Source organism: Styela clava, chromosome 3 (genome assembly GCF_964204865.1).
Source record: "Styela clava chromosome 3, kaStyClav1.hap1.2, whole genome shotgun sequence".
Classification (NCBI taxonomy): Eukaryota; Metazoa; Chordata; class Ascidiacea; order Stolidobranchia; family Styelidae; genus Styela; species Styela clava.
In genome coordinates, this window is record NC_135252.1 from 13895526 (window position 1) to 13918858 (window position 23333).

A 23333-nucleotide genomic window follows, 5' to 3' on the forward strand; every position below is an offset into this window, starting at 1 on the left:
AATTTATTCTTATATCCCATGACATACATTTAAGACATTTTTCGTGACGCAATCCAAAAAGAAAGAAAACTGAAAATTAAAAAAAAAAAACTCAAATCGTTCAACTATGTAGTACCACATTAAAACATCACCTAGATATGTATCAGACAAGATAGTAAAATAATGAGCACTTCAGAAGTATATATCATAAAAACGCAATGGCATTTAAAGCCACTGTCCCCACATTATTTCGTATGAACAAGTACACGCCGCTGAAAAGAGTGTCAAATTTACCGATATTCGGTCAGAAATAACACAAGGATATAAATATGACATAAATAGCCAAATACAAGTGAGTTATGTTTGCAATAATTCGAAACCGTATAGTTAGAAGTAGAATCGGAAATCCGGCACAAATGGACTGGAAAAATCAGGCGTTATCAACCCTTGATAGCTTTCAAGATAAAATCAATAATACTACTAAAAATTCTGAAAAAGACACGTAATCACATTCCGCTAAGACCTAAACTAGCAATATCGAGAAATCTTGTCTCATTCAGATAATACACAGTAACATTTTACCGTACCGTCGTGAATATCTTGTTTTCCTGTTCTGAGAGCAGGATACCAAAAATTTCTATTGGCGAGATGATTCGTGGATATTGGGTTGCTATGCGACTTCAGAATTTCAGTTGGATTTCCCAGAAGTTTCTCCAGTAAACCTATGCCTCCTGAACTTCTGTGTAAAATTTCCAAGTCTTCATCTGGTTGCTTACTTTCAATAGCGAATGCTTTCTCGTTTCGACTCGTTGATCTCGTGAGCAAATTATTATTGAAATTGTTTTCTTTGTCACTTCCATATTCCTCGTAAGTGACATCATTCGAATTTCTTGCTTTATTCTTGATAAACTCAGCATCGAAGTCTTTTTTATAAGTTTTAAAGCAAAAATCTATATTTCCTTTTACAACTAACCTCCTCGGCCATTTCCTTGGAGGATTCGTTTCTTTGTTTAGACTAAAATATTTCGCGTACTTTGACATCACGCGTCTTCTGCCTGTCAATAACGATATCTTTCGTCTAGGTCTATCCATTTTAACAGAATAAGGTGACGAATTTTTCAACTCAATTGCTACAGGACTACTTTCGGCTTCAGCAGCGGCTTTCAAAACGCGTTGCTCATTTTCCTTCCGCCATTTCTCCATATCAGATAACTCAGGTGGATTATACTCCGTAACGTCAAACACTCTTCCTTTAACAACTCCTTCTCTTGTCTGGCCAGTCGCTTCGTTGTCAGAAAAGAGAAACCGTCGGATTCTAGAATTCCTGGTTTCATGTCTCATGCACCCGTACTCAATTGGCTTATTTTTTCTATATTCTCTTTCTGAAATATCGTTATTTACGCCCGTTTCTTTTTCTGATTCCACAGAAAATTCAGATGCTGCTTCGTAATTTGCGTCATGTTCATCTATATCCGACAATTGATCTAAATCGCTTTTTGTACTGTCGCATTCTGGTGACGTCATGTCCTACGTTTCGCAATTGTTATTCCATAACTGGAAATGTCATATTTCTTTAACCAGCCTTAACATAAACATAGAATACGCGGCAATAATTTCGACAATATACTATTAAGTTAGACCTCCAACAATGTGTTGTTAAGCAATTCAGAATATGTATGAACTCAATCGATTGAAATCCCTATGATGGAACAGTAACCAATTTTGCTCCCCTACGCTGGGAACTGGTTGACAACTGGTTTCTATATACAACTTCAACTCACTTTCACCAGGCTATTAAATCCGTCGTCATGGTGATAGTAAGCCGGGAGGAGCCAGTTTGAAGAGCACAAATAAACCACTTGACACATACTTGGTACAGTACAATACTCATCCGACTATGATTGGAAACAAATGAAGAAACCTGTGACTCAGGAGACATGTCAAGAGGTTTATTTTCCGTGGCGTCATTAGAGTGCCACTGAATACCTTTTGCTTGAGCGAGAAGGACAACATAAGAAAGATATCGAAAATACGTACAGTATAAGATGTTAAGTGAAACCAAATATCTTCCATAAACGTGGGAGAAATGCATATTTCCAACGCGGTAAGGTATCGCTGATTGACCACGTAAATATGTTGAGAAAACACGACGCTCACAATTTGGTTTTAACATTTATAATGGGTTTGTGCGAAATATTCGCTTTCTTACAATTCTGGCTCACAACTCTTGTCTAGCTGCACACTTGTAAATCGATATCAAACAAGCAACTTGAACTAATCTACACCTTTCGTAACACGATCAAATGCACTATACATATGGAAGGACCAAAGAAAAACAACCAAGCTAAATAATGTATAACAATTCCCCTAACACAATATGAGTGTACAATGAGAAATAGTGTTAGATAGTATATATCTACCATCGTGATGAGTGAAGTTTCCTCGCCTACATTCGTGTGGCACATATACTTGTTTATTGCGTATAAATCGTCGTCTATTCGCGTACATATACAACGTGGTTATTACCTATTAAACTACACAAACTACAAGTTTTCCCTAATATACTACTATCGACAATCGCAACAAAGTTGTGTGATAGAGCTACGCAAAGCGGGAACATTGAAAATAACTAAGATGCTTCTTACCTGCATCAGTCCTAGATGCCATTGTAGCATACGGAGGATAATAATTTTCGGAGTATTCATTCGCTTTTATACGTTTATTCCTAAGAGAAAAACGAATATCTCGGCCTTGGTTGATCTTGTTTTCAAAAGATATGTACCGGTCTTCTGCTCTGACAGAAGCGTGATGATTATGATTTGGCGTCTGGTAAAGAAATTTGGATGGTTTGGGCTGCATGTGATACCTGTTACTAGCGTCATCGTTGTGAAATTGGGGAATGTTTCTTTCTCCATTTATGGTAGTGGGATTTGCTTTAAAACGGACAACACGCCGTGGTGCTTCTGGCGATCTATCAGGCGGCGCATATGATTCTTCCCTTGGGCGACAAGCAAACATCATTTGTAATCTTGTTAAAGGTCTTTGATCTTTGTAGTAGCATTCATCATCCGTCATTGGTGTAGGTTTAGGAAAGCCATTCGGCGGATTTCGGGATGAATGAGGGGTATCCGACATGTACCCATTGGGGAATTTGTGTGTAGGATATCTCGAGTGTTGAAAGTATCGTTGGGGCGCAGGAAACCGTGCACATTCGGTTATAGCATAGCGGGACTGAGGATCTTGCGTCCACGCTACGTCCATATTTCCAAATATATTGGTCCAAGGTGTGCTCGGTCCGAGATATCCACCGAGTTTAGCAGTTTTGAAATTTTTTTCTGCATTTGTATGAAGAGATTGTTTCACATTGTCTTTCGGTTCGTCAACTGGTTTACTGTGAGTTTTAAGCACAGCTGATCGGGGCGGTATTAAATGCGCAACGTACGGAGCAGGGCGGGTTGAAATGCCAAATTTGCTTTTCACAGATTTATTCGATTCCTCTCCCATAACATCCGATTTTGGAACTGCATGCTTGTTAGATTTTGCACTTTTGGTCTCAGTTTGCGTTGTAGAGGAAGGTTTGAGAGAGTCTGATATTTCATTTGACTTTGTCTTAGGTCGCCTGACTGGTCTAGCATAACTTGGATCTTTATTATTCGACCTGCATCCATCTGCTGAACTAGTAAGAGCAGTGCTGGTAGTGCTTCCTGAAGAAGGACTGGGCCTAGTTTTCGGTTGTTTTTTCACCGTTTTCTTCTTTTTCATAACTGCTTTTTGCTTCTTCTCTTTATTTCCGTAGATAAGTATCATAGGATTAAATTTCCACTTACTTTGTGAAGTCAAAGCTGCCTTACTCATATTACCATTATGGAGATTATTCGATCCTCGGCCAGGCTTCTTTTCCGTCTTAAGTGGGGGTTTTCTGTCTGTTGTAACATCTGTAAAAGTTGACGACGAATGAACACTCAATGCGGAAACAGAAGTGATATCGCCGAACTTTGCACACGGCTCATTTAAAGATTTTGACTTGGTTGAAGTTTTACCGTTTTGTTTGGCCTGTTTGGAAAAATCTTTAATTTCTTTGGATTGATTCGAATTCACTTTGTTATTTCTTGTGCAGATCATTCTTGAGGTATCTGATTTTTTCTTCTTGGAGTCGGAAATTTTTTTTGTTCGTTTTACAGTTTTGCTTTCTTTGGATTCAGATACATTCTCAGTCTTATTGCAGTCAGAAGCTTTTGGTTTTCGCAGTGTCAAGTTTTTAAAGGCATCTCTCAGCGAAGATCTGGATGTGCAAAAAGATCTGCTTCTGGAATGATGCTTATTATGAGAATCTGTAGTTTGTGGTGGAGAAACCTCCTCGTCTTCTTCGGGTACGGTATGCAGATCAAGAACTGGTGAGGTATCACAACTCTCCTTGTTAATTTTTATATTACCGGTATTATTCAATAAACCAATTTGTCCATGAGCTATTGGTTGAGGAACGGTAAGCCGGCATGAGTTTTCAGATGGGACTCTATTGTATGTAGATGGACTAGATAACGAATTCAACAGGTTGAGGAAATCATTTTCATGTTGCATCTCAGGGCAATATCTGGAAGAAACATCAGGGCTTACTAACGACGAACATCGTCTGTGTGGCATAGAATATGGTTTAAATCGTTTAGAATAGTTCTCAGTGAGTGGCTCATCGACAGAATATCGTCGTTGTGATGCTGTTATAAACCCGTACTTTTCGTCTGGCTGTAGGGGATTTGTGACCGTCGCTGGTCGTTCAGGGGAATTTTGTGGCGGATGTATCGGCTTGAAATATATATCCAAGTTCGGTGGAAGTGAGATGTCATCTCGATACATTTCACATTGAGATATAACTGGCTCTGACTGCGGTAGAGGTGCTGGGGTATGCATTGAATGCGTGACAACAGAACTGGGGTAGCGGTCAAATGGAATTCCGTCCGCATCAGACGACAATTCCGTATTTGTAAATGGTAGAGCACCTTGAGAAACAGAAGAATAGTATGGCGTTTCTTCACCGGAGTGAATAGATCGCGCCGTGCACTTTACAGATATAATTGGATTTTTGGAATCGGTTATAGATTCTAAGTCTCTTTCTGTTGCAGGAGAAATCCATTCTCGGAGAGTCCCACAGCCAGACGTACTTCCAGGAGTAAGTTCAAGTCTGGGTATATTAATATCTTCATCTCTTTCGGCGATCACCTCCATCTGCGTTTCTTGATACAATATTCTATCATTTGTTGCTATTTTCGAGAGCGGAGGGCTGCTGCTACGTATCTTTCTAAATCTGGTAGAAATATGATTTGCGACTTGTTGTTTTCTAACAGTCCCTTGTTCTAATATTTCCGCAACTGTCTGTTTGCGATACCTAGTTACACTACAAGCACCACAATGTCCAGGCGTATCATCCGATGTTTCGGGAGTCCTTTTCTTAGGTTGATTTTGATTCCACTTCGGCCTGTCATGTATACTGTTCGATGGTTTCTTTGTGCGTTTACTTGGACCATAGGAAATTGCGACAGGCATACCGTAGTTTTTAAGAAACACCTTGCTTGAGTTTCTCTCAGTGACCCAAATCACAAGTCATTCTCCATTCAGCAAAGCATACTAAAGCAATACTTGGTCACAACTACGCTATTGGCAATTTTAACTTATTGAATATCCAAGACTACACTCATTTAATCGACAAGTAAATACGTCGATGATGAAGGGCTACAGCATGTATCAATTCTCAGCGTACTTGTAGCTTAATCAACCCCACTTGATTGGATAAATTACGCGTTGCTACGGAAACAAATCCATCTATGAAGCACCCTTATACTCCCAATGACACATATCGGATTGAATAGCTATATGAAATCTATGATTGTTACATGACACTAAGTTTGAAGGAAATTAGGGTTAAGGGTTTCAAATCAATATAAAGCGACCATTCCTTGTTTGATAGCATGAAGTGTTACTTGTGGTTTGACCAGTATAAATGACCCGTTGTGTCCCAGATCGCACCACTGAAAGAAACAAGACGAAGTCCAGATATCTACTGAAACTACCGGGTGAACAAAATTCATGATGCGCAATTTCAATGACACTTGTGACAATTATGAAATTATATGTAATCGATATAATAAAACGCAATTTTATTTGTCATATGTGGCATATTTATTGTGCAGTTTATTTGTGTTTATCGAAGAGGTATATCGGAAGAATTTTTTTTTTATCCAAGCTGTGAACAATCAGGCAACAATCAATGTTTAACTATTACACATTGAACGAAAAACAACAATTTTTAATATTTTCCATATTTGAATATACAGATTTTAAATATACGATTGAAAGTTCAAATAAACAAAAAAGAATAAAATTTAATAACAAAAAGCACGGATAACAAACTACACAATTTCAAATATCACTTTGTTATGTGCTATAAGTCAATGTGGCATGTATCTTTAATATAACAGTAAATATCTCATATAACTATATGCATTAGGTGAGAATAGCGAAATCAATGATCTTCACTCTTTGAATATTACAATATTATGAGGTAACTGGTAATTGATTTTTAACAATAATTTTATGTTGGAGTAAACATATTTGCCCTGTTGTCCAGATCTCTGTTTACTGATTTTTTTTAATTTTTTTATTGAGGTTTTTTATAAAATAAAACAATATTCATCAATAACAATAACAGAAATTCATCATAATAAACACATATTGCATTATTACTCCGATTATATTACTCTGTTTACTGATTACTATAAGCAACAATCGCAGGGTTCAGTAGCGCCATCTAGAGACTGAGAAGTATAACGAAAATTATGTGTCGTTAAACCTGATGATTGTATTACGGAAGCGCCTCTGGTGGCAAGGCAAAATTGACAAATAATTGGATGAACAACGACGATGGAACGTTCGATATGATAAGTAGATATAAGTATACTTGAAATCAGTATACCAAATATTTTGTAATGCCCCGATAAATTCCTGCCGCAGCATAAAAGATCAGTCCAATAAAATCATTGTTAAATATCATATATACACATATCAGGAGAATCTTATTATTTGGATTTATACGTGAGTAGTAGCAAAGTAGTAGTAGCAAAATTGCGTTGGCGATCCCATTTTTTTATTCGTGTTAATTGTTGGCGGAAACTGAAGCATATTCAGTCGTTTATCTCGCGGGAGAACATTCGCTGTCGAAATAAATTCCCACATACAAACAACAAGGCACCTTCAAAAAACAGCATCGACATCAACCCAACACCGACTAAAAAGATATCCACAACATTTGATACAGACAACGGCACCGATACTCAACCTGGGCGACAGAAACAAATTCAGATGAGCAACAAACTTACTGCAAACTGCTAGAGTTGTTATCAATTCAGGTACATTAGATTGTAGTAGCAATGATTACTGATGCTTTTTTTGCGACAGGGGCAATTTTCATTCTAATTATAAAATTGTAATTGTCTGTTTTGGCAGAAAGAACTTTTTATTTATCTTGTAGTTTTTCTCCTACATGAAAAACTCAAAATGGACAACAAAATTTTTCGCAACAGTAATGGGCGACGAGAGAAAAGAAGGTTGAGTACCATTGGACTAAGGCTAACTAAGCCATCAAGTAACTTGGTTCGATGAAACAGGTTGATATGGAAATGACGCATAATGTGCGCAAAATATCAAAATATGACAGAATTATCGAGAACATAATATTATCAAATACTCAATTAAGACTACAAATTCTAAATACTTCTCTCTCAAAAAAATTTATCGTTCATACAATGAGAACTTCAGAGTAAAATATCTTAATACTTAAAAATGATAAATCTTGGATTCTGGTCCAACAATCATAAATCCATAACGCTGTATGAAAAATCTTTGCTATACCTCAATTCGAAAATCATGGTTTTGAATAATCATGCTCGTATTAAACCAACTTTACAACTGGTGATTCCAAGTGCACATGATGCCTAAAATGATTATTTTAAAAAAGTTTTTCAGGGGCTAGAAGTCAAACGCTACAAAGAAAACTAAGATGAACCAAGTTTATCGATATTTGCAGATATGCATATATATGAGCATATGCAATGCATTATGGGGTTCTAACTCAAATAACTGTAATTTTCGAGATGTTTCACTCAAGCGCACCGAAAAACGCTGTGGGCAAGTACGAAGGGAGATGTAAAGGGCTACAAGCCTTAAATGTTGTGTGATAATTGTCACGTCAACGCAATCATGAGCTTCCAAAGACTAGAGGGAGGGGAAAATCGTGCAGTGTCCTTGCAATTTGAACTGAGTAATATTTCGCTCCTTCGTACAGATCGGAAATTTCTAACTTTTCACACAATATGAAATCACCACATTATATATAAATTAATCAATTTCTATTTAAAAGTGCATACAGTATATAGTTTCATATTAGACTAATAGCCAGGTTCTCCAACATGAAAATAAGTAATTCATTTCAGTTTGAGCAACGCTATAATTTAAAGAAAATCATAGTAATATCGAGAATCTAGATCGAGGGTGCAAAGGTTAAATATGCATTGTCATGTGTCGGAAATGGCACGAAAACGAATAAAGTCCCATGATTCTTCAAAAAACACCAGAGTGGTTCAGCACATCAGTTGGAAATACTACAATACCAATGTATACCAATGAAAAATTCGATGTAAGGCATAGGAAGTGCGAGTGACATTGAACATATGTTATGACTTTACAATCAGGAACATTAAATTGATAAACAAATTGACGCGCGCTTGAAAAATATATACTCTCCGGGATATGGTAGTACCTTGAACCAACGAGCCCAATCAAATGCCGTTGTCGAAATATCCCACAAGTGCAACGAATATATCGTTTTGGAGAAAGTTTGGGTACAATCACGTCAACACCAACTAAAATGAAAGGTTTTGAAAACCAAATACATCTAATTTTTTAGATACATCTGCTAAAGTAAAGGAAGGAATAATCCAATATGACTATATATTAAATACTTGGTGATCAACGACTTGCCCAATGCGATGCCAGAAATCATCAATTGGCGACCGCAAATGTGACAATTGATGGCGATGAAAACAACATAACTCGGTATAGCCGTTATCCAAGTCGACGGAGACTTGTTAAGTTCAACGCTTGGCGTCATCAGCAAAACATACTATAATGGTATAAACCTATAGCAAGAGTAATATATTCAAATATTGATTCGAATTGTCGTCTTTGACCTTTGAAGAAAATTAGCAATCAAAAATGCGATTCACGGTATATTAATTTCATGTTTTGGAAATACTCACTTGTGCGTCCCCAAACATACTTCTTGTACAAAAATGGACTATCTTCTGTTCCGTCATCTGATTCGAGAAATATGGGCATTGTGCTTCTTACCATGCTATTGCACTTCAAACTTCTACTTTTATTGAATATCCGACCAACACGAACTCTGTATTAGCAGCATTTAGTCTAATAATTATTTGGAGAAAACCAACCAAATCAGCTATTTCTTCGGGACGGAACTGAGGAAAAAATTGAATCGACAAAACAAGATTAATAATAATCAATAATCTGCCTCTGGCTTACTTTGAAGATAAAATTAGTACTTGCTATTATACAGCAATAACAGAAGTTGAGATTGAATATAACTTTGTTTTTGAAAACAGCGATAGCGACAGCACAAATCGAACTAATAACTTATATACCAAATAACTTATGCTCTAGAAGAAACCAGATATGTAATCTTTAGCAAATAACTAAATACTTGCTAATATATCAACTAATTAATCTCTAACAATACGACAATTTTAATATTACAGGTACAGTAGTATATTAATTATAGCTATAAACACGTCCACATTGTCACAGAATACGTACTAAGTAAGCTCGACAGCCCTCGGCGGTGAGCATGTCGTACATCCGTTTCGCTTCTCTAAAACTAGAATTGAAAGTATCAGAACCCACTAACACGTGCCGTTAAGCCTAATGTGATAGAAAAAACGTTTTAAACAAGCGACAAGTGAAAGCGACAATGGAACGAAGAATAATCCACTTCAACTCAAAATACCTCGTACACTCATAAGTTGTAAAACTGACAATCGCAAGACTGTGCGATGAATTGGAATAACCCATTTAAAGGGGTTATAGGCGAACGCGTGTCAAAATAACAAAAATTATTTCACCCACTTCAGGATGATTTGCATTTTTATTTTATCTCCGCAACATACAGTAAACAAATTCGATGAGTTCACCGTGTAGATTACATCTTGGAGAAAATAGGACTAAAATATAATTAAATTAACAGAAAGCGACGAAAATACAGTTCCCAGTTTATCTCTATATTATCTCCATATTAAATTGCAGAGATATCATAACTGTCTCTATTCTGGTGGTTTTTGTAATTATATCAGCGGTTATGCAATACTGATTATTACTAATTCCGTTGTTCAAATTCAAAAACTAGCCGACGCTAAAATAATATTGAAAAATTTAAAATATGGAATATTTTATATATGAAAAATATATGTTCAACGTCTAATGCATTCGAGTAATAAATCCGTTTCGGCCTTGCTTCAAATTACAATTACTTCAAATTTACGTCATTACTTGAAGACATCTAGTTTCATAGTAGAAAGTGCACATAATAGGTTACAACGATATTGTATTACCAAAATTTTCAGCTTCTAATTTCTCGATAACAAAGCCACAATATAATCGCCATAGCTGTTGGCAACGGAACAGAAATTGTTTTTATAGCAATAGAAATGTGTTTTTGAGCTATATAATAACGCATTTTACATTCTGTAGCTACTTTCGGAAAACACAATGGGCAAAACCTACAAAGATATTGAGCGACATTTGTAGACGAATGACGTGGTTTATATAATTTTATCAAATATTCTATAATCACATATAACGCTTACGACAATGAATTCCGACAATACATGATAAGCATCAACCTTTTGGGAAGAGCATGAAATGTGTGTGAATTGATAATGAATACTGATTTAGAGGTATTGCACAATTTCTCATATATATTATTATTTTATGACGGGAATACATTAGTGGTGGTATAGAACAAGGCTACTCAACTCCGAATCTGGACCGAGTATTGGAATTTGACCGCACCTAATTCTTTATTTTGGATCATAAGCCCCACTTTCGCAGTTTCCTTTCATAAAATGACTTTTACAGTTTTAAATATATATATACGAAAAGAACTATAACCTCATAATAAGCAATCTTGATTTTCTAATAATCATTTGCCGACCGAGGAAGTGCGTGTTTGAGGTTGCCGAAATATAATTTCTAAAAAGACCGGAAACAAATAATTTTGAAGTTTTGTATGCGGATCTTTGGTAAAAATAGTTGAGTAGTCCTGGTATTGAACATCAGAAAAAATTCGTATTCCTCGGGATAATTCCACAATTACAATAGAATATGAGGTATAAAGAATCTCCATGAAACACAAGCCATAAATATAACACTAAATTTGACAGTCATATATGTCACTTTTCTCCAACCTACCCCGATAAGGACTGTTTATAAAAAGAAAAAACACCATAACAACAACATGGAAATAAAGTTACAGGAGTAAGCAGTCATTTGCACTACGAAAATCTAAATGAAATAAGTGCTGCAGTAGTTCTCAAATTTTCGTGATTCGTCGTTCTATGCTTTTCTGAAAGACCACATACTTTTGCTTTCAACAAGTTCCCATAAGTTATTTCATGCGTCATGTTTAAAAGTAACAAGACAACAAACAAAAGCAAAAGAATAATTGTATTGCAGTCAAAAATGTAACAAATCACACTCAATTTGCTCTACTCTACATAAATGTGGCCACCGAGAATGATACCCGTGAACGTAAAGACCTTTGCTCGTGTCCACAAGAGAACCGTTCCGCGGCCACCTAGTGGGACCGAGTATGGGAAACCCAGGGCTTGGGTGACGTAACTTGAATGTTCTCACATATTTAATTTATACTCATAAAAATGTAATTGATGCTAAAATAATATTCACGAGAGCTCTTTCCAACACCGTATGACTGTTGTTGTACAGTACAAATGTATGTAAAATGAGATTGAAATAGCATATACATATAACAATCTGGTTTAATCAAAAATCTACCAAAACTATGCGGCCTAATATCTTAAGAATAGTTAAACCCTTACCTGAATCTTCATGTGTTTTGTCGTCAAAATTAGGTTCAACAACAGATATCCTAGTTTTCCTATCTTTACTAATAATATTTTTCGCATCGGGATTTCCCTTTTCTTTCGATATCGGAGGCAGTGGAGCAGTACGAAAAGAGTTAATTTTTGATTTCACATGGGCGTACTTCTTATTACGACGTAGCTTCGGTTGTGTAGGTGTAACATCCTTATTTGTCTGCTTCATAGGAGTTACCTTGCTTTCACCTTCCGAATCTGAGCCCAGGTAAGAACCGATGTAAACGGCTTTCTTCGGATTTCGCAAAGGAGGTAGCTGTATTAAATGTGGGTCTTTCATTGGGCAGATTTCTACAACCTACGATCTACATTAGATTCCTGCAACTGAACAGCGATAAACGATGGAAACGTTACATTGTAATGCATTGTTCATTAATAAAGACAGCGAAACAATACAAGACGTTCTCAAACGCAAGTCATGGTTCGAACGCGTAGAACAACTCAATCATTGAAGGTACGGTTTCTGAATACTGCCACTGCTACAAGATGAGTATTTTAACGCAAACCCGCTAAAACATTTACTTTAAAGAACGCTAACACTGATACACCATTCTGGATGAAATGAGCAACAAGAGACATGAACAGTCCGTTGTCAAAAGAAATAAATTCAATGATTATAGGTTCGATCAATGAAATCAGTCGTCTTGAACGAAAGCAGGTATTCACAAATTTTAGCCAAATTGTAGATCTTGAAAGCATGGCAATGTAAACTATGAACGTAAATTGATAATATAAGGCAAAATAAAGGACGAGTTAATCGTCCAGTTATATTCAGTACACTGCCATAATCATATGACGAACTTAATAGCCGAGAAACATGCCAGTTCCCTATCAGAATTCACGATAACAAATGTAACGAGCACATACATTATCGATTATCCGATTTCTGAAATCTTAATTGGTAATCGGATTCTGAACCGTGATCTCTTCTACTTCTCTGATTAACATACATTACAACATCTATACACAAGTTATAATTCATTTTACCAAAACTACAGTCGCTAAATTTGGAAGAGCATCTTAATCGTTGTTGTACTTGCTCAGTTGAATGTACTAAGCACGAGCGAACTAAAAATTGACGATTCGTATATTCTTGATAGAACCTGAAGATCACTTACCGGTAAGTCTTATACTACTAATAACGGGACTTATTCGTCCTTGCTTTGGCAGTCTTGGACTGGTTTTTAGCAAGTATTTTAAGGTTACTTTTGAGTAGTTGGGGTTCAATATACATTTAGAAAAAAATTAGAACTACAAAGCGACTTGACTGACAAATACATTGGTACAAGTTTGAAACCTCACTACAGTAGGTCATAGATATTCTCATCAATAATGCTATTACGATTCCATTACAAATATCAAACCATATTCTTTTATTTGTTAATCTAACCCTTAGAAGACAATGTACAAAAAAGAGTTTCTTTACAACGTACCAAATCTGCGAAAATGAAAACGGGTTATTCTTGCTTTAGTTTTAATCAAATATTTGCACCCATTAACAGCGCTTTCAACCAAGATTTACAAGCTTTGTCACCGAAGACATACAAATAGAGCATCTCCAAGGCGTCTGATAAAAACTAACATATCAATTCACCAAGTATGTGAATATAAAAACGAGTATAATATGGTCCCTTATTATGCCGCCTAAGCTCGATCTGAGCTTTGTTATGGAAACTATGGATGTTTTTTATAGTTTCATTCCACGTCAATGCAAATATTGTCACTCGCCCCTTGATTAAATATTATCAACCTCAGAAACGCAGGGATATTTCTAATTCTATGTGGCTACAAAATGATAGGTCTGACAACCAGAGAAATAGGTTTTGATATTTTTTTGTGGACAGCAGAGGATATATATAACTTGATAGGATGTCGACTGCATAGGAATAGGCTGATAGCACACAGCTCCAACAAGAAAAATCGCATGCGAAACTGCACCAACAATAGTGAGCGCTAAGGTACGTATGGTTAATAATTAAATTTTTGTAGCGTTTTAGTAAGAAGTTAAAAGTATAGTACATACTAGAAAATTTAGTTAAATAATCAACTAAATAATAAACAACACAACATAATAATAACAAAACCATCCATAGGTACACTTCGTGTCCCTTAAAAGGGAAGTTTTCATTGCCAGCACGTCTTACTGGTCTAGATTTGGGCTAGACTAGCGCACGGAACGGTGTATATCTGTACGAGGTACAATTGGTACTTATATACGGCTTGCTTTTGGCTAAGCTTTTTACGTGGGTAACTGATTAGTACCTTGCTTTGTACAAGCTCGTAATAATATAACAACACTTCCCTCGGCGTTGAAAAAATTCACAGATTATAAAAGAGAGGAACCAATGTCGCTAGATGATGATAATGAGCTCGAAACTGTATCTTTCGATCAATAAGCGACGCCATTATTAAGTATTTTGAAATAAATAAAAAAGTAAGAATATATTTTGGAAAAACGATCTCCACAAATGCTACCTTGTTATAATAAAGCGACAGACAGCGATGCTGTTAACTATATTCAGATTTAGTTTAGATTTTGCAGCGTTTTCGAAACAGTTCGGCTTAAGAGAAAATAGCAAATTTCCTTAATTACACGTGAAATACAAATATTTTTATAAACAGAAGGCAATAATTTATCACGGATAAGAAAAACCGTTCTTAAAATCTTACCAATACTAGTTATGAGAATCTTGCCTATGAGCCATAATGTTTCTATTCTCAAAATCAAGTTTATAAACAACGATGCGTGGATCATGTTCAAATTGTATTTTGAGGAGATATCTTTCATGTTTTAAATGATCGTTCAAAAAATTGCCGTTGCCAAAATTTGAAAATTTGAAAATTGAAAAATTACGAAATCTATTTTCTTATTTAGGAAATAGCAAAGGTGAAACACGGGAAGTTGAGGAGGAGTGAATACATGAAGTACTAAAATGCTTTAAAATTTTCAGCGATAAAACTAGAAATTCGCAATCCTTAGTTGTTCAGATATTGCTTTTCAGAGGTCACATTGAAAACATCAAAATGTACAATTCCTTTTATTTTTCAATTTTATTGCACAAATGAGAAATATTCTAACAGATAGCAGGTGATTAATGATGCTGTATAAGACAATGTCGATGTCGTTTTGTTATTTGTGTAAATGTATCAGAGTTTCATTCGATCATATTTTATCGATATCACAATACAATAAAAGTCATAAGCGGTTCAAATCACTACGATCGCCTCGACTCATACCGCTTATGATTAACACACAAACTTGTTACCATGACAACGATGACCGCCTTTGTGGTCACAACTCAATATTTTAAGGGCACAAAATATTTCTGGCCACAGTTAAAAAGCGATGACGATCTATAGAGTCGTCCTTATTATTGTATTAAGCTATCAACTACGTGTTTCTCGTCGAGGACTCGGTATTGAAAGGGGCATCCACTTCAAACGAGAAAACTTCGCCGCTAAACCCGTAGTAGGCATGTGATATGGGAATTCACGCAAGTAACGCGCCATCAACATAAGGAGATAATACGTTCACACCGATTTGAATCGCGTCGTTTCTATTAATCAGGGGTGATTAATTGTTAATTCCGCTTCAATTGCCTTGAATTGCGTTGAAACTAAATCTCTTTCAAGTACATTGTAAAATATTAACTACATAACATCACAACATATAGCTTAAAAATTAATACATTAGCCTTAGATAATCTACTTGATGAATCTAGCTTCTGCAAGAGTACATAAAAATAGTTTTAAAAGAGTAGATTAATCACTCAGTGAACATACATGCTATTCGACAAGAGGTTCCCAAACTTTTCAAACTCATTTTCTCCGACGCAAAAATTGCGGACTTTTTAGAAAGAAATTTTACTTCAATAACATAACAACAAGAATAAGTTTCATACACACAACATATTGGCACTCCTTTAGTTTGTGTACCAGGTTAGGGCTAAGCCATAATTTTATTCCGATTTCCTTATTTTAGTTCCATTACGAGTTCGGGGCTGTCTGTGATAGTCAAGTGAATATACCACTTCCCATAGTTTTCAGTCCTTTTACACAACTTGATGTGAAGTAGGCGAACAAAATTAGTTATCATCTTGGTACACACACATCTGGATCGCCCATTAAACTAACTGGACCTGTGATTTTTTTTGTGAAAACGACCATAACTTTATGCCAGATATAATCAGTCCTACTCATCTATCAAATGTCGAAATTTTTAATCATATCATGCCAAGTCCTAGAAGTGAGCAGATAAGAATACTGGCTCTTTGAGGAAATGTATTGATATTTCGCGACGAATAGTTGGGGAACCACTAAACTAAATCATCAAATTGTCCCTGAACTCATTCCATTGAAGTTCGGTACTTCGTATTCGATTACATATTTTAATCCATTTATTTTTAAATACGGTAAAACTAGAATGGACGCTCTACTAGGATATAGCAAATATTTTGCATTATAAACTGATAGAAACAAGCTTTTATATGACGAAAATAGGTTTGTTTGGTGGTTGAATTTGGTGATATTGGGCTACCCGAATTCGCAATTATATCACTTCAATATATCATCACAAGCGTCATGGCTACTTTGTTGTTTTTAACTTTTGAAACATGTTGGACAACGATCAAACCGCACCAACATTGTGATTTCTGTTGAAGTCTTTGTCAAGAAAAAGCAAATAGGATTATATGAGAATATCCATTAATATATTTCAATTTTTTTTTTACAATTTTAACGTTTTGAACTCACTAACAAGTTGACCGTTCTAATTTCTTTTGACAAAAACGAATATAAACTCGACTTTCGCTTGAAAAGATAGAGGATTTTCATGTTACCCCAAAGCACGGCCTCCCGCCCGTTTAACCAGTTTATCTTAATCGGGTTTGGTAATAACTATAACCAGGTATTGGTTTCATATGCACGGACTCGGTGGTGAAGAAGCCGTAAACAAACAACGATTACGCGAACCGCCGACTACGGCGAATATCCCAGCAATCTTCTCGAACGTTATTATCCCCAACGAAAAAACAACTTAATTGGAAGTAATTTTGGCGCTAGCCATGACAACAGGCTGTGAACATGAAATTACACGCGATCAAATGCAATGAAAATTTTCGATTAACAACGAGCTTATTACGGTTTGGTTGTAAAATATTGAAAAAGGGGAATATATTCGGAAGATAAAAGCATTTATATTTAAAATGAACATCAGTGCCTTGGCAACCTTGTCCCAAGTACTCGTTAATCGGTTTATCGGCGCGGAATCAAGCGTTGTTGCTTTTACCCCCAGCAAAAAGGAACAAAGTTAACAAAACGATTTTCTACTAGATAAAACAACAACATGTTTATCAAGAACTCAATCCACTCTATAACGCAATTGTCATTGTTGCTTAGTTAAAACCAAAGAGAGGTTGATGTAACGATAAGACACAAGTTTATTCCCTCATCGAATGAGATTTGAATCAAGAAACAACCAAACTCTAAAATGTCAGGTGGTCAATGATAAACGGTTGGTTTAAATAGAAAAGAATGCCTTCAATATATATCCACTAACCATCATAAAGGAGAGGTATTTATTCATTCCTAAATATTTGCCACAACTCAGAATTGACAACAAGTACCGGTAACAAATTATTATTCATCATGTGGCAAAATCCTCCATTCCAGACTGAATGATTCTCAAAAAACAATAAAGAATAAAAAAAACTATAAAATCATCTAGATTTATAGGATAGCAAGGGCAACCGTATTACCCACAATCGGCAAAAGAAACAAATTATCAATCTGTGATGTTTTTATAACAAACAATCTCGAACCTTAGTCTGGATCAGGACTTCGCAAACTGAGAAATTGGCCCCGTCGAACAACAGAAACTCAAATTTGCCTCTGAGCTCCCCTATGGGGTAATCATGATGCATACAATAATTTAAAGTAAATTGACTGTAGTTAAATTATTTGACCATAATGCTATTCTTATTTTGTTTCGTTTGTTGACTTTTTCATATCAGATAGTCACGTTGCATAGCCTATATAAAATACCTGATGAAAATTCGTTAAAAACAAAACTGAATATTTTCAAAGAAAAGCAAGGGGTTGAGAGTCTTCAGAAGGGGACCAGGGAACATGAAAGTTTGATAACCGCTGTCTGTCTTGATGTCATGAACTTGATTCTTGCTCCCTCTTCAAAAGATTATTTAGGCACTCGGTGATGGGGATTATAAAGTCATCAATTTTATATTGACTAGTACTGCACAATATTGATATAAATCAAGTTTTTTTAAAAAACTGAGATGAATAGCCCTTATTCTGCGTCAAGTATAAAAATCATGTTATAATGAATCATCAAAATTATTATAAAACGAATGCCAAGTATCTTTCAAAACTCAAATAATCTCTCTATATTTAACAATTGATTGCCTTATTTAATGAATTAGTAAAAATAAACTCATGAAATAGAAAAACCGAATCAAAGTTGAAAACTTCCATTGTTATGGGCTATTTAATTCCATTTAATATAGGAGAGCCTTCAAGTTCTTAATCATACACATGATGAAAAATTCATCATTTTCCAAGTTTCCATGTTCAACTAATGAGGCCTACAATATTTGCTTTAAATAGAAACATTCCACCTAAAATCCTTCTGCTTCAAAATTCGATACTGCCATACCGGACCATTAAAATGTAACTTGTGAGCTGTAGGCCTACTCATGCACTTAGTACAACTGCAACTTACTGAAAGTTGCGAATGCATCTTTTTCCATTGCACCATATTTGATTCGCTGAAATTTTTCGAAGGAGGCACACACATATGATTCCCCATCTTTTAAATCTTCTATGTCTTCAATGAGAGTTCCACCTGTAATAAAAAAGAATAAAATTTCACATTTAAATGGTAGCAAAGGAAAAACAAAATTTAATCAGAGCCAAACAAAAATTTGTGATAGATTTTTTTTTCTGTAAAAATAAGTACATTTAGAATAGTTTACCATTAATCACAGTCATTCATAGAAATGTCTATTAATTTTTATTTTACAACTTTCAGGTCATCATTCGTAGAGAGCAATGATATGTGAAAAAGCTTCAAAAATGGGGGAAAATTCACTTGCCTATTGGGGTATAAATTCTTCGAACACCATACGGAAGTGACATCGATTTTGTCAGATCAGCAAGCAATTCATCAAAATGCAAATACCGATGTGGAGTTATATGAAGAGTTTTGCCTTTGAAATATCTGGAATATCAATTTTAAAGGTAATAATTGATTAATAGTAGTATTAGTAGATAAAATAGTATATTTAAATCGGATTGATATAATAACAAGTACAGTTGAGCATAGACTCATATTGAACATTGCTCTGTCTTTTTTTGGAGATAAATTTATACAATCATGTTGAGGAAAATAATATTCATCCGAGGCTTTTCATGACCCTAAAACAGTAAAGTATAAACAGGGGGGTAAAGTATTCAGGGGTTCTTAATGGCCCAAATAAAGTTTCTATATTGTACATTGTTTAATCTTATTCTAAATCAGTGTTTCCCAACCTTATTCCATCTATGTAGCACTCTCGTACCAGCTACATAGATTTTGCGCGCCGAAGTAGGTCAAATTTCTCCAACCTTTATGATGTCATAATCACACATTGGATCCATAGAAGGGTAATTACAATTCTTTAAACTATAAGCAACATCATTCAAGGTTGATAGGAATATTTTTTCTCCGCCAGTCACAAGAAGAACAACATAATGAAATAACTAGAAATGTTACTTTATTTTCTGCATTGATTGCATTCTTTTTATTATCCACTAGCTGGACGATTTGTGGCATACATTTGCTCACAGCGCATCGAAATTCATGCATAAGCTCAACATGTCGATCTCGTTTTTCGACTTGAACAACACCTGGGATGAAAATCTTTGCTCGTACTTCCGCGTAGAATGGAAAATTAGCAGCCAGGGATCTAACAGAATGTACTCGCGTACCACCTGGAAGACCTTCGCGTACCACAGGTTGGGAATCACTGCTCTAAATAATATGAAAAATTTCCCGGACAACAATATTTTTTTTTATCAGACAATAGGCACTTTACTTTGTCTTAGAAATTCCAAGAAAATCAGGCTAGCAGGTTGGGTATAGCATGTTATTGTTACCAACTAGAAAAAAATAAATGAGACAACACAAACAGACTACCTGTCTCCATTTTTGTAAAATGTTACAACCCGTGGTCTTCGCAAATCTCGATATCTGAATGAAAATTTTTTATGTTAGCATTGGAATATACATCACAAACACATGCAATTGTGAATAAATAAAACTCGTCTCACATCGGCGAATTAAAATTCCAATAGATATGTAGGGAGGGGAAGAATGTTACTCTACACAATTTGAAAAAAAAAGTTAGGGCAAGAAACACCAAGATGTGTTGAGTGGGCGTTATGGTACTATGGTAGTTTTATTTGTTCAATGGTGACAGAAAGGTAGTAGAATGAAAGTAGTTGCTATTAAAAATTTCTTCAATGTATTGTAAATTATAGATTTCTCTGTTACAAATATCGCCCTACTGTCTTTCTAATAACAGTAATCCCTCGGTAGTCGAACATACGATAATTCATTCTGGATTGGTGTTTAAATACTGATTTTCTGATCTGAGTACCAAAACTTTTTTGTCATAAGAAAAATGGTAATTGTTTTTATTTCGTTCTCGTCAATTAATAATTCTTCATTTTATTAAATCAAAGGGTCAGAAACAGACTGGTCAAAAGAATTAGGAGAAATAATGTTGTCAAACTACAAATTCTCATAAGAAATAGGATTGGTAAGTCACCTCCAAGCAGAAAAAGTATGGTATATACTACCACAGTCTACTAGCTCCACATATATCATATTAAATTTCCGGTAATTCACAAATTATCTAAATTTTATTACCTGTCATCAGTAAGATCTTGCAATTCTTGTGATACAGTGCAATTCTTGATAAATGGTCTCCTTGTCATCATAGGTGGAAAGAGTGAAATTTCAACAGGATGAAACATAACTTCATCTAAGATTGACTCTACAAAAACAAGTTACAGTAGACTGATTAACTGATGTTAACGTGAGTTCCTAAACAAATAAATGTAAATATGAGTTTAAATAGTAGACAGACAAAATGATAAAAATCAATTAAACTTTGACGAGACTTACGCTTCGTATCAAATATAATTATTTCAGGTTTATTCTGGTATCATAATCCACACCGTCACCCATAAACTTAATAGGACCTAAGATGGCAAATCAAGAAATAGAACATATCACTCACCTTAAGTAGAATAAATTCTGAAAGTTCATTCAGTCCATCCTTAATAAAGAAATTCCCTTAGTTGCTGGGACATTTTCACAAATCTCTACCTAAGACAGACGACATATGCTTCAAATTTGTGCTTGCTGAGATTAGGTCCGCAGAATCAAATTAGAAATACAATAATTTAAGTTTAAGGTACCGAGAACTGAAAAGGGAATATGTGTTGGCATTTGAATACTTGTTGAACAGATTAAATTCTCTCTCACACTGTCTCTTACTGGCTTTATTAAAATGAACTTTTCAACTACTCAGATCCTTTATTTCATGTGTTAAGAGAAGAATACACACAATTGCAGTTGGATGACAGAATTTAAACAACACTAGAAGTAGAAGTCAGAGATTTAATTTACTCCTACTTTTCAAAAAAAAAAATGGAAACAAACAGTACCAGCGATGATGCCAGGATTTTGGAAGAATCATTAAAAAGGAGATAAAATTGACAAAGTTCAAAATAGATAAGTCTATATTATTATAAAATATCAGGGATTTAGTTGAAGTGAAATGGAAATTATACAAGGAACTATTTTTTTGCATTCATTCCTTGATATTTTGTTAATAATATCGGCATATTTATAAATGTTGTACGGTAGTGTTGTGGTTGTTTAACGAGTCATATCTGAATAATAGATCATTGCTATAAGTCCTGATGAACGCTGAATATTCTTAGCTTTATAAAATGGAATAAATCAGTTAATTGTTTCAAGAATAAAAAATGACTTTCCAAATCAATCTATATTATAAATTCATGACATTATAAATTGATTACATTTGCAATTGGTACCGGTAAAATTTTTTGATTGAATAACAAAACAACATTTAAAAATAAACTGAAACGAAGTTGAAAGCTGATTCATAATAAGTACCGGTACCGTACAAACAGAAAAACGGTAACTTGGAGGTTACAACTGTCACAATGTAGATAGTTCCTACATCTGTCAGTCTGTACACTACAGAGTACGCCTGCTGGTCGTGTACAAAATCAATACCGTATTCCGTACGGGTATCAATTTCCTCGGAAAAATTAGTACATTACTGTATTACAGTACCCCACCAGATTACCAAGTATCCAAAAATAAAGATAAGCCTTAAATATTTTTCTTTTATTTACGTCTTTGCGGTATTATCGGTTTACCTTTCTCTATGAATACACCAATTACTGAATTAGCATTATGACCATTTCACATCTTTGGATTTGCTGCACACTATCGGGGCATTCCCGTAGTTTGTTTGCCTATTGAGCGTCATCTGGCGGTCGAGTTAAAAACAGTAGTTATTCATTTACGGTTGAACAAGTATTCGGAATTCTCTCAGGGTTGTTTTTCCGACCATCGACTCCATAAAATTCTCCGTGAACAATACTTTACCGGAGTCGCTCTGCCGACTCTTACCCACAGAAAACTTATCCCTTTACTTGACAATTGAAAAATTGGAAACGCTTACTTCGATAGTGTTTTAGTGAGTAGGGGGTTAAAAACTGTTTTAAATGTTCATCAAATCTATCATATTCTAGAAATCCATTCGACCACATGCCGATTACAAGTATTCATAGCTACTTTTAGCCTAGAATACCAGATATTTTATGAGACTAATTTTTGAGTATGGGTGTTCCCCCCGAGCATCGACTTCTTTGTTTTTCTTCCGTAACATTGGCTAATCAGCAAAATACAAAAAAAAAGTTGTAACAATAGAGGTCCAGCGGTCGCTCAGACACTTTTGTACCAAACAAACAACATACCAAACAATAACAAAAACATTTGAAAGAAAAAACTGGAATAAATTG

The 23333-nt window shown here is 35.1% G+C and overlaps 1 protein-coding gene across 4 annotated transcripts in view; it reads right to left on the reverse strand.

Moving 5' to 3' along the window:
* LOC120342771 (serine/threonine-protein kinase DCLK3-like) overlaps window positions 1-21261 on the reverse strand; it is a 32002-nt gene extending 10741 nt beyond the window's left edge. Inside the window, exons 1-4 of one of the 4 annotated variants that reach the window (XM_078110339.1) lie at window positions 21139-21261; window positions 20404-20457; window positions 19322-19446; window positions 18949-19071 (exon numbers count right to left, since the gene is read on the reverse strand). In XM_078110339.1, coding sequence (XP_077966465.1) covers window positions 18949-19071; window positions 19322-19446; window positions 20404-20457; window positions 21139-21245 — 409 coding nt within the window. In that variant the 5' untranslated portion in view covers window positions 21246-21261. Of the gene's footprint in view, window positions 1-566; window positions 2324-2624; window positions 5721-12155; window positions 12547-18948; window positions 19072-19321; window positions 19447-20403; window positions 20458-21138 lie in introns of those variants that run through there. The other 3 variants (XM_078110340.1, XM_039411741.2, XM_039411742.2) reach the window with 3 other exon arrangements.
* Between the last annotated feature and the right edge of the window lie 2072 nt (window positions 21262-23333).